Source organism: Passer domesticus, chromosome 3, assembly GCF_036417665.1.
Source record: "Passer domesticus isolate bPasDom1 chromosome 3, bPasDom1.hap1, whole genome shotgun sequence".
Taxonomy (NCBI): Eukaryota; Metazoa; Chordata; class Aves; order Passeriformes; family Passeridae; genus Passer; species Passer domesticus.
The window spans coordinates 1,944,642-1,957,811 of NC_087476.1; the positions used below are offsets into that span (position 1 = coordinate 1,944,642).

The 13,170-nt window shown below is 49.2% G+C and overlaps 1 protein-coding gene across 1 annotated transcript; it reads right to left on the reverse strand.

The window, feature by feature from the left end:
• Positions 1-1,242: 1,242 nt before the first annotated feature.
• On the reverse strand, positions 1,243-12,555 carry LOC135298270 (techylectin-5B-like). The gene is made up of 7 exons (XM_064415877.1): positions 12,547-12,555; positions 11,593-11,985; positions 8,442-8,664; positions 6,086-6,223; positions 4,918-5,134; positions 2,839-3,034; positions 1,243-1,389 (listed from the first exon to the last, which is right to left on the reverse strand). Exons 1-7 carry the CDS (start codon positions 12,553-12,555, stop codon positions 1,243-1,245), a joined length of 1,323 nt encoding a protein of 440 aa, XP_064271947.1.
• Positions 12,556-13,170: the final 615 nt, after the last annotated feature.

Below are 13,170 nucleotides of genomic sequence, written 5' to 3' on the forward strand. Positions count from 1 at the left end.
AATTCCCAGGAGATCTGGATCCTGGTTGGATCCATTCCCTTCCCAGGAATCACCTCCACATTCCTAGGAGATCTCCCACGTTGGAGCACTCTGATCAATTCCATGTTGGATCCCCATTGGATCCATTCTCTTCCCAGGAATCACCTCCACATTCCCAGGAGATCTCCTACATTGGAGGACTGGGATCAATTCCCCGTTGGATCAATTCCTTTCCCAGGAATAACCTCCACATTCCCAGGAGATTTGGATCCTGGTTGGATCCATTCCTTTCCACACTACCAGGAGATCTCCCACATTGGAGCACTCGGATCAATTCCATGTTGGATCCCGGTTGGATCCATTCCCTTCCCTGGAATCACCTCGACATTCCCAGGAGATCTACATTGGAGGACGGGGATCGATTCCCAGTTGGATCCATTCCCTTCCCAGGAATCGCCTCCACATTCCCAGGAGATTTGGATTCCGGTTGGATCCATTCCCCTCCACGTTCCCAGGAGATCTCCTGCATTGGAGCACTTGGATCAATTCCTCATTGGATCCCAGCTGGATCCATTCCTTTCCCAGGAATCACTTCCACATTCCCAGGAGATTTGGATCCCAGTTGGATCCATTCCCTTCCACACTCCCAGGAGATCTCCCACATTGGAGCACTTGGATCGATTCCCTGTTGGATCCTGGCTGGATCCATTCCCTTCCCAGGAATCAACTCCACATTCCCAGGAGATTTGGATCCTGGTTGGATCCATTCCTGTCCACACTCCCAGGAGATCTCCCACATTGGAGCACTCTGATTGATCTCGTGTTGGATCCCGGTTGGATCCATTCCCTTCCCAGAAATCCCCTCTACATTCCCAGGAGATCTCCCACGTTGGAGCATGTGGATCAAATCCCCGTTGGATCCATTCCCTTCCCAGGAATCACCTCCACCAAATTCCCAGGAGATCTGGATCCTGGTTGGATCCATTCCCTTCCACATTCCCAGGAGGTCTCCCACAGTGGAGGACTTTTATCGATTCCCAGTTGGATCCATTCCCTTCCCAGGAATCACTTCCACATTCCCAGGAGATCTCCTGCATTGGAGCACTCAGATCAATTCCCCATTGGATCCCGGTTGGATCCAGATCATTCCCACAAACCCCAAGAGCTCCTCTTTGGTCCATGCAGAATCCGTTTCCCGGCGCCATTCCCGCCCGCCATTCCCGGCGTTCCGTGGGATGCGCAGCGGGGAAGGGCCCGGGACGGTCACGGGGAGAGGTGGGGCCGGAAGGCGCGCGGCCGGATCATCATCACCACCTTCCGCAGGGAATAGTAGTCCGTGTCCTTCCAGGAATACCACACGATCCCGTCCGGGCCCAGCATCTTCCGGTTCTTGATGGAATATCGGCCGCCCTGGGGAGCAGAGGAAGGAGCTCAGGAGTGGCAAAAAACAACAAAAATACAGCAAAAACATTTTTTAAAACCCCATAAAAACATCAAAATCAGTAAAAAATAAATTAATTTCTTTTGATTGTTACTACTTTTTAAAATTTTAATTGCTTTTAATAAAATGTTCTTTATACACTTTTAAAGTTTGAAATTGACTTTACCTTTCTACTATTCCAACCTCACAACAAAAATTAAATACATTAATAACGATGATGATGATGATGATAATAATAATAATAATAATAAATACACTAAAGATAATATTCCTCATAATTGTTGTACACTGCAATAATATATAATAATATATAATATTACAGTATAATACTTTATTATTACAATATAGAATGTTAGTATTTTAATATTATAAATATACTATTATTAGTATATTATTCGTAGTATATTTTGATTTATAATATTATTAATATGATTATATTAATGTTATTATAATAATATTGTTATAATAAACACTTATATTAATAATGCAGCAATAATAATTATAATAATTAACCAAAACCAAACCCACCATACACATCAACACATTAAATAAGAAATCTCAAAATTAAAAAAAAAATTAAATATTTAAATGAATTAATTAAATTACTGTTACTAAACAAAATTACGAAATTAAATTAACAAAATTCTTAACAAAATTAAATGAATTAAAGTTAATTAAATTAATGAACCAAACCCACTACAAGTGGGAAATGCTTGGAAGCGCCTTTGGGATGGGATCATGGAAAAAACGACCTCTTGGAAATACGGGAGCAGGATTGGGAATGCTGGGAATGTTTGGATTGAGCCCCGGAGAACTTTTCCAACCTCAACAATTCCAGAATGATCTCTCAGCGAATGAGGAATGGGATCCAGCTGTGCCAGGGGAGGTTTATTTGGATTTTGGGAATAATTCCTGCCTGGAAAGGGTTTTCCAGGCCTGGGCTGGGGCAGATTTCCCATTCCTGGATGGATTTGGGAGGACACGGATCAGTGGCAGGATTGGAAATGTGGGAATGCTTGAATTCATCCCTGGAAAACTTCTCCAACCTCAACTATTCCAGAATGATCTCCCAGAAAATGAGGGATGGGATCCAGCTGTGCCAGAGAAGGTTTATGGGATATTGGGAATAATTCCTGCCTGGAAAGGGTTTTCCAGGCCTGAGCTGGGGCTGATTTCCCATTCCTGGATGGATTTGGGAGGACACGGATCAGTGGCAGGATCAGAAATGTTGGGAATGTTTGGGTTCAGCCCCGGAGAACTTCTCCAACCTCAACAATTCCACAAATCCAAGAGGAATTGTTCCACCCTCGCTCTTCACATCCCACCCTCTCCACCCCGCCTTTCCTTCACGTCCATCCCGCTGATTTTGAGGAGGAAAATTAATGTCCAAAAATTCCCAAATCCCTCCCAGCCTTCACCTTGTAGTAGACGCCGTTGAGGTTGGAGAAGAAGCACTGGTGGTACCACCAGCCCCCGTGGGAAATCTCGGCACAGATATTCCCGGAATCCGGAGTGCTGAAGCTCCTCTTGTCGTGGTACCAGGCGAAGGAATCCTCCACGGTGCCGCTGAACCCGTCCACGTGCAGCCGGTAGAAGTTTTCCTCGTCCTCGATGCTGAGGGGTGGGGAGAAAAGGAATTTTTTCCTTGGGATTGTTGGAATTTTCATTTTCCGGCTGGGATTTGGCATTCTTGAGGTGTGGCGGCTCTGGCTGAATCCCTGTTGGGATTTATCTCCTCAAAAAGTCAAGGATGAGGAGGGATTTTCCCTTCTGTGGGATGGGCATGGTCGGGAATTTGGGAATTTCAGGATGAAACGGGCGGAGCGAGACTGGGAAACCATGACAAAGGAATGTGGGAGCCTTGGGAAAATTCCCTTTATTTATCCACCACTCTACACTTAAGCAGCATCCCTGAAATTATTAATTACTGGAATAATGGAATTATGGAATGGTTTGGGTGGGAAGGGACATTAAAGCCCATCCCATTCCAACCCTGACACTTCCCGCTATCCCAGGCTGCTCCAAAAATATGGCAGGGCATGGAATGGGATGGATTGGAGGTCCCTTCCCACCCAAACCATTCCAGGATCCTCTGGAGCTGCCAGGGTGGCTCCAGGCTGGAATTCTGTCCCAGAAGAGAAATAATTTGGGATGCAGCTCCAAGGGGGAAAAAAAAGGATCCAGGGAATCCTTGGAGCTGCTTTCCGAGCCTCAAGGGGCTCCTGGAGAGCTGGAATTTGGGCAAGGGCTGGAGGGCCAGGAGGCAGGGAATGGCTTCCAGTGGGAAAGGGGAGCTTGGGATGGTGGGATCTTGGGAAGGAATTCCCGGCTGGGCTGGAATTCCCAGAGGATCCCTGCGAGTGTCCCAAGAAGTTTTGGAGCAGCCTGGGTTAGTGGGAGGTGTCCATGGGATGGGATTTGAGGCCCCTTCCCACCCAAACCATTCTGGGATTCTGGGATCACAGACATTCCAAATCTATTTAGGGGAATTTTTATGGAATATGGGGATAGAAAAGGGAAGGGAGACCCTTCCTGGACTCCTGAGATCCCCAGTGAAGCCCCCGGATCCTGAAATTCCTTCTCAAGCAGGAGTCGCGATGGGGATGGATCCAGTGCCAGGCTGGGAGAGCTGGGAATGTGCAGCTGGATCAGGGAAGGATCCAGGGAATGCTTGGAGCCTTTTGCAGAGGCTCCAGGAGAGCTGGGATTTGGGCAAGGGCTGGAGGGGCAGGAGGCAGGGAATGGCTTCCAGTGGGAAAGGGGAGCTTGGGATGGTGGGATCTTGGGAAGGAATTCCCGGCTGGGCTGGAATTCCCAGAGAATCCCTGGATCCCTGGCAGTGTCCAAGGAAAGGCTGGAGAACCACTGGATCGTGGTAGGTGTCCTTGCCCATGGAATGGGATGAGGTTGGAAATGTCCCTTCCTACTCAAAACATTCGAGAATTTTAGGAGCCACGCGCATTTCCAGGCAAAACAGGGAATGGGATCCTCTAGGGCAATCCAGTCACTCCGGGTCAGTCCAGAATAATCCAGGACGTGGCTGATGAGGTTGGAAAAATAAAACACAGGAAGAGGGGAAGGGCTGGAGATTCCAAAGGATTCCAGGAAATAAATGAGTGGAGATGACAAAATTCCAAACTAGGAAAAAATTTGAGTCCATTTGCGGAATTTTGGGGCAAATTCCTCAAAATCCTCAGATTTTGGACACAGAGCCCAATAATTGGGGTCAAAAAACAACCGGGAGAAGCCAGGGATTATCCATGGGATCCTACACCTCCTTTCTCCCTTGGATTTGGAATTCTGGCATGGCTGGATGACATCACACATTCCCTAACTCACATCCAACTTTATCCCAACTTTCATCCCAAATTTGTGATGAAATCCAGGTGGGAAGGGAAGGAGAGACCGGGCTCAGCCCCGAAACCTCCCTGGACAGAATTCCCGTTGCCTGAGGGTCTCCCGGGGTTTGAAATCCCGGGAATTATCCCAGATTTTACCTGAAGACCTGGTAGAAGGCGTGTTTGTGTTTGTTATTCCAGTCTTCCAGGTCGATCCGTAGGGAATAATCCCCCTGGCTGGTCATCCTGTGGATGTTGTCGTTGCCCAGCCAGAATTCCCCATTGAGGTCCCCAAATCCTTCTTTGTACTCGTTCCAGGTCCGGTTGAAATCCACGGATCCGTCCTGGCGCCTCTGGATGACGGTCCAGCCACCCCCTGCCGGGAGAGGACGTGAAACGGGAAAAATCCAGGGAAAATCCGGAGAGTCCCAGAGAGATCCATTGGAAAAAGCAGAATTCGAATTCCAGGGATTGTTCAGGAGAGCTGGAGAGGGATTTGGGATAAAGGATGGAGGGCCAGGAGGCAGGGAATGGCTTCCAGTGGGAAAGGGGAGCTTGGGATGGTGGGATCTTGGGAAGGAATTCCCGGCTGGGCTGGAATTCCCAGAGAATCTCTGGCAGTGTCCAAGGAAAGGCTGGAGCACCTCAGGATCATGGGATTGAAGGTCCATGGATCCCATCCCAAACCATTCCAGGATTCTGGGATCAAGGATCCGTCCTGAGGGATTTTTATGGGATTCAGGGATGGAAAAGGGAAGGGAGACCCTTCCTGGAGTCCTCAATTCCCACTGAAGCCCCTGGATCCCAAAATTCCTTCTCAAGGAGGAATCAGGATGGGGATGGATCCAACCCAGGAGAGCTGGAGAGGGATTTGGGAAAAGGGCCTGGAATGGCAGGACAGGGAATGGCTCCCACCATGGCCAGAGGGTCAGATTTTGGAATTTTGGGATCTTGGGAAGGAATTTTTGGCTGGGCTGGAATTCCCAGAGAATCTCTGGATCCCTGGCAGTGTCCAAGGAAAGGTTGGATCACCCTGGGATGGTGGGAGGTGTCGGGGTTGGGACGGGATGGGATTTGAGGCCCTTTCCCACCCAAACCATTCCAGGATTTCTCCTTCCCTATGCCTGCTTTGAACCCAAACCACGGAATATCCGGATGAGACCCACCAGGATCACCCCTCCAACACCTGCACACCCCAAAATTCCCACCCGAGCATTTCCCAAACCCTCCGGGATCTCCGGCAGCTTTGTGAATGCCCCCATTCCCTTGGGAACCACCCCAGCCTTGGAATGGCCGGGATCCAACAGATCCCTCAGGAATTCCGGACCTTCCGTGTCCATCTCGCAGAGGACCTCGATGGGAATTCCGCGGACCGAGGGCAGGATGCTGTAAATCCCGGATCTCCGGAGCCCGTTGTAGTAGACGGAAGCGCAGTCGATGGGACAATTCCGGCCGTGTTTGATTTCTGGGAATGGGAACGGGGAGAAACACGCGGTTTTTACAGCTTTTCCCATAAATCTGAAAGAGCTGGGGAAAAAAAAAAAATCCTGGATTTGGAGGTTCAGGGGTGAAGTTTTAGGAGTGAGGGTCCAGGTTCCAGTGGCCGCTGGGGATTTTTCAAGGGTTTTACAGAGCCTAAAGGGGATTATTACATGGGAAATCTGAAATTATTCCAGGGAGAATCACAAATTATTCCAGGGAAAATCCAAAATTATTCTGGGAAGAATCACAAATTGTTCCAGGGAGAATCCTAAATTATTCCGGGGAAAATTTGGAATTGTTCCAGAGAGAATACCAAGTTATTCCAAGGAAAATTTGGAATTGTTCCAGAGAGAATCCCAAATTATTCCAGGAAAAATTTGGAATTGTTCCAGGGAAAATCCCAAATTATTCCAGGGAGAATCACAAATTATTCCAGGGAAAATCCCAAATTATTCCAGGGAGAATCCCAAATTATTCCAGGGAGAATCACAAATTAATCTAGGGAAAATATGAAATTATTCTGGGGAGAATCTCAAATTATTCCAGCGAAAATTTGGAATTGTTCCAGTGAGAATCACAAATTATTCCAGGGAAAAGTTGAAATTATTCCAGTGAGAATCACAAATTATTCCAGGGAAAATCCCAAATTATTCCAGGGAAAAGAACCAAATACCCAGGGAAAAAAAAAATCACTAAACCCAAAGAAATTACAAAAATTTGTTGGGTTTTTAAGTGGAAAAAATGAACTTTTGATGGTAAAACCTCCAAATTTCCAGGAATTTTTGTGGGTTTTTGGATGGAAAACACTCCTTGGACTTGTGCAAACTCCAGGTGTGATCCTGAGTGCATCCCACGCCCACGGAGCTGGAAAAGCTACAGAACTGGGATGGAGCTGGATCCCGCCACCATTCCTGATCCCATTCCCGACACCATTCCCAATCCCATTCCCGGCCCCATTCCCACCACCTGGATGCCACATCTCCTCCTGGAAAAGAACCAAAAACCTGCCCCCCCACCACAAAAAAAAAAAAGTCACTAAAAAAACAGAGAAATTTCCAAAATTTGTTGGGTTTTTGAGTGGAAAAAAAAGAATGTTTCATGGGAAAAGCTCCAGATTTCCAGGAATTTTTGGTGGGGTTTTTTTGGATGGAAAACATTCCCAGAATCTGTGCAAACTCCAGGTGTGATCCTGAGAACATCCTACACCCACGGAGCTGGAAAAGTTACGGAAGCCCCCATGGAAGTGGGATGGAGCAGGATCCCACTGCCATTCCCAATCTCATTCCCAATCCAATTCCTCACCCCATTCCTGATCCCATTCCTGACCCCTTTCCCAGCCCCATTGCTGATCCCATTCCTGATTCCATTTCCAGATCCCATTCCCAATCCCATTCCTGACACCTGGATGCTGCATCTCCTGGAAAAGAAGCAAAAACCTACCCAAAAAACAAAACAAAACAAATTCACTAAAGCCAGAGAAATTACAAAAATTTGTTGGAGTTTCAAATGGAAAAAATGAATTTTTGATGGTAAAAACTCCAAATTTCCAGGAATTTTTTGGTGGTTTTTTTGGATGGCAAGATTCCCTGGAATTGTGCAAACTCCAGGTGTGATCCTGAGCACATCCCACACCCATGGAGCTGGAAAAGCTACGGAATCCCCCATGGAAGTGGGATGGAGCAGGATCTCAGTCCTATTCCCAATCCCATTCCCAGCCGCATTCCGGATCCCATTCCTGGCCCTGTTCCTGGTCCTATTCCCGGCCCCATTCCTGATCCCATTCCTGATCCCATTCCTGATCCCATTCCCACCACCTGGATGCTGCATCTCCTTCTGGAAAAGAATCAAAAACTTGCCCAAAAAACAAACAAACAAAAAAATGCACTAAAACCAGAGAAATTTCAAAAAAATTGTTGGGTTTTCGAATAAAAAAAAAAAGGAATATTTATGATAAAAACTCCAAATTTCTGGGAATTTTTGGTGGGGTTTTTCTGGATGGAAAACATTCCCAGAATTTGCGCAAACTCCAGGTGTGATCCTGAGAACATCCCACACCCACGTAGCTGGAAAAGTTACAGAAGCCCCCATGGAAGTGGGATGGAGCGGGATCCCACCGCCGTTCTTGATCCCATTCCCGGCCCCATTCCCGGCCCCATTCCCGGCCCCATTCCCGGCCCCATTCCCGGCCCCATTCCCGCCACCTGGGTGCCGCATCTCCTCCTGGAGGCGGAGGTCGGCGGGGCTGAGGCAGCTGGGGTTGCGCCAGGCCCAGTCGGCCAGGGCGGAGATGTTGTTGATCTGCGCCTGGATGTCGTAGAGCAGCGTGGCCTGGATGTGCTGCAGCGTGCTGGATTCCCGGGAATGCTGCTCCAGGTCATGCAGCCTCTGGATCAGGCTCTGGTTCCGCCCCGCCGCCTCCTCCTGCTGCGGGGAGGAAAAAAAAAGGGGAAAAATGGGATTGGGAATGACGGCAAGCTGGTGGGTTCGTGGATCAAAGATCCCAAGGAGTGGGGTTGGAATTCCCATGGTTCCCACTCAGATTGGTGTTTCCAGGATTCTGTGAGGGGAGGGAAGAGCAGGTTGGGAATGTGGGAATGCTGTCCAAACATTTTTTTCATCGGGATATTCCAGTTTGTCCCATTCCCTGGGCAGGGAAACTCCCACTGTCCCAAGGTAATCCAACCTTTCCTTGGGCACTGCCAGGGATCCAGGGATTCTCTGGGAATTCCAGCCCAGCCGGGAATTCCTTCCCAAGATCCCACCATCCCAAGCTCCCCTTTCCCACTGGAAGCCATTCCCTGCCTCCTGGCCCTCCAGCCCTTGCCCAAATCCCAGCTCTCCTGGAGCCTCTGGAAAAGGCTCCAAGCATTCCCTGGATCCTTCCCTGATCCAGCTGCACATTCCCAGCTCTCCCAGCCTGGCACTGGATCCAGCCCCATCCCGACTCCTCCTTGAGAAGGAATTTTGGGATCCAGGGGCTTCACTGGGAATTGGGGTCTCCTGGAAGGGTCTCCCTTCCCTTTTCCATCCCTGAATTCCATAAAAATCCCTTGGGATGGATCCTGAATGTCCTTGATCCCAGAATCCCGGAATGGTTTGGACGGGATCCATGGACCTTCAATCCCATGATCCTGAGGTGCTCCAGCCTTTCCTTGGACACTGCCAGGGATTCTCTGGGAATTCCAGCCCAGCCGGGAATTCCTTCCCAAGATCCCACCATCCCAAGCTCCCCTTTCCCACTGGAAGCCATTCCCTGCCTCCTGGCCCTCCAGCCCTTGCCCAAATCCCAGCTCTCCTGGAGCCCCTTGAGGGATTCCCTGGATCCTTCCCTGATCCAGCTGCCCATTCCCAGCTCTCCACCCTCTCCTCATCCAGAGAATTCCAGCCCTGGATGCCCCTAAAGGAACATTCACATTCCTTTCCCTCCTTTTTTCCAGGAAAATCAGACTCTGATCCCGTGTAAAATCCAGGGTGAGGCTGGCAGGAGATTCCCAGAGCGGATTCCGGGGGATGAACACCCCGATCCCACCTGGAATGAGCCGCTCTCTCCTTGTTCCCAATAGTTGGCAGATCAGGCTCTATCCAGAAATTCCCAAATCTTGCAGCAGCCTGGGAATTCCCTTCCACTTCCCAATTCCTGCCGTGGGTCTGGCAATGGATCCACAGCCCTTCCAAAGGTGAAGGAGATTCCATGGATAAAACTCAAGGATTTGGGGTTGATGCTGACGAAATTATCCCTGGAAATCTCCTGATTCCAGTTCTCAACTGGCCAAATTCCAGGAGCTGGAAGTGCCCACGGAAAAAATTCTGTGGACACTTTTTCTTGGGATCTCCAGGGCTTTGGGAATGGGATGGATCTGCAACCCTCCAAAAGGTGGAGGAGATTCCATGGGTGAAACTCAAGAATTTGGGGTTTATGTTGGGGAAATTATCCCTGGAATGCTCCTGATCCAAGTTCCAATCCTGCCAAATTCCAGGAACTGGAAGCACCCATGGAATAAATCCCATGGACACTTTTAATTGGGATATCCAGGGCTTTGGGAATGGGGTGGATCTGCAACCCTTCCAAAGTTGGAGGAGATTCCGTGGATAAAACTCAAGGATTTAGGATTCATGTTGGGGATGTTATCCCTGGAATGCTCCTGTTCCCAGTTCCAACCCTGCCAAATTCCAGGAGCTGGAAGTACCAATGGAAAAAACTCCATTAACACTTTTTCTTGGGATCTCCAAGGTTTTGGGAATGGGATAGATCCGCAACCCACCAAAAGGTGGAGGAGATTCCATGGATAAAACTCAAGGGTTGGTTTTGAGGAAATTATCCCTGGAATGCAAGTTCCAACCCTGCCAAATTCCAGGAGCTGGAAGTGCCCATGGAATATATCCCATGGACACTTTTACATGGATCTTCAGGGTTTGGGGAATGGGATGGATCCACAGCTGAGAAGGATTAAAGGAGGAGGTTCCATGGATAAAACTCAAGGATTTGGGACTGAATTTGAGGAAATTAACCCTGGTATCTAAGTTCCAACCCAACCAAATTCCAGGAGCTGGAATCACCAATGGAAAAAATCCCATGGACACCCTTTCACCTGTATCTCCAGGGCTTTGGGAATGGGATGGATCTGAAACCCTACCAAAGGAGGAGGAGATTCCATGGATAAAACTCAAAGATTTTGGATTGATTTTTAGGAAATCATCCCTGGATTGTTCCTGATCCTAATTCTGACCCTGCCAAATTCCAGGAGGTGGAAGCGCCAACAGAAAAAATTCCACTGGCACCCCTTCACCTGTATCTGCAGGGCTTTGGGAATGGGATGGATCTGAAACCCTTCCAAAGGTGGAGGAGATGCCACAGATAAAACTCAAGGATTTGGGTTTGATTTTGAGGAAATTAACTCCAGTGTCTAAGTTCCAACCCTACCAAATTCCAGAAGCTGGAAGCGCCAATGGAAAAAAATCCCACTGGCACCCCTTCACCTGTATCTGCAGGGCTTTGGGAGTGGGAGGGAGCCACAGCCCTTCTAAAAGTGGAGGAGATTCAATGGGTAAAACTCAAGGATTTGAGATTGTTTTTGAGGAAATTAACCCTGGAGTGCAAGTTCCAACCCAACCAAATTCCAGGAGCTGGAATCACCAATGGAAAACATTCCACGGACACCTTCACCTGTATCTCCAGCGCTTTGGGAATGGGATGGATCTGAAACCCTTCCAAAGGTGGAGGAGATGCCATGGATAAAACTGAAGGATTTGGGACTGATTTTGAGGAAATTAACCCTGGTATCTAAGTTCCAACCCTACCACATTCCAGAAGCCAGAAGCGCCTACGGAATAACCCCCACGGGCACCCCTCACCTGTATCTCCAGGGCCTTGAGGCGGTGCCGGTGGTTGCGCAGCTCCTCCTGGAGCTCGGCGATGAGCTCGCGGAGCTCCAGGATCTGCTGCTTGCGCTCCTCGTTCTCGTGCAGCCAGTAGGAGACCTCGTCGGTGCAGCGGAACAGGTCCGGGCAGCGCTGCTCGTCGCCCTGCGGCAGCGTGGCCACGATCCGGCACCGCCCGTCCGGCAGCACCTGGTTGCTGTACTCGCCGCACCGGATCAGCCCCGGAGATTCCCGGGGATCCTCGTGCTCCCGGTAGCCGGCGGGAAGGGATTTCTCCAGGGACTGGCGGCTCAGCGCGGCCACGAGGAGGAGGGAGAGCAATCCCGCTTTTCCCCGGGTGGAGTTCCATGAGGGAAGGCGTCGGCGCTGAACCGGGAATAATTCCCACTATCCTGGGAAATTTTTGGGATCACGGAGCTCCGTTGAGGATCTAATCCCGTGAAATTCCAAGCTGGGATCAGCTGGGATCCTCCGCTCTCTTCCAACTCCTTGGTCTGCAATTCCCTCCCTCCGGAACGGGTTGGAGGGCGTGGAAGTCGGGATGAAGTGACCAAATTCTTGGGAATTCCGGAATTTTGGAATTCTGGCTGCTTGGGATCAGGCGTGGGAAAGAGATGGCTCCCCCAGACTGGGTATCCCGGTATTCTGGAGCTTCCTGGGAATGGGAATCAGAGCAAGGAGATGGATGATGGAAAATTTTTTGGGAGCAGCATCCAGAGGTGCTGCCAAATTCCAGGATCCTTCCAGGAATTCCAAGGAAACGTGGCATGGATTAGATCCCACTAAACTTCCCTATCCATTCCAGCCATTCCCAAGGATTCAGGATATGGGATCAGACCCCTCCCAACATTCCCTGTCCCATTCCAGCCATTCCCAGAAAAAAAAAGGACATGGATTAGCCCCTCCCTTCAAAATTCCCAATCCCACTCCAGCCATTCCCAAGGACATTCATGGATCAGAGCCCTCCCAACATTCCCAATCCCGTTCCAGCCATTCCCAAGGATTTGGAATTCATGGATTAGACCCCTCCCAACATTCCCTGTCTCATTCCAGCCATTCCCAAGGATTCATCCCATGGATTAGACCCCTCCAAAATTCCCTTTCCCATTCCCAGTGCAATCCCTGGACTAGACCCCCCCCTCAAAATTCCTTATCCCACTCCAGCCCTTCCCAGAAAAAAAAAAAAAACCATGATTAGACTCATCCCAACGTTCCCTGTCCCATTCCAGACATTCCCAAGGATTCAGGATTCATGGATCAGACCCCTCCCAACATTCCTTATCCCATTCCAGACATTCCCAAGGTTTAGGACATGGATTAGACTCAATCCCCCCCCACTCAAAATTCCCAATCCCGTTCCAGCCATTCCCAAGGATTCAGGACATGGATCAGACCCCTCCCAACATTCCCTATCCCACTCCAGCCATTCCCAGAAAAAAAAGGACATAGATTAGGACTCCCAACATTCCCAATCCCACTCCATCCATTCCCAAGGATTCAGGATTAATGGATCAGACCCCTGCAAATTCCCAAACCCATTCCTCCTATTCC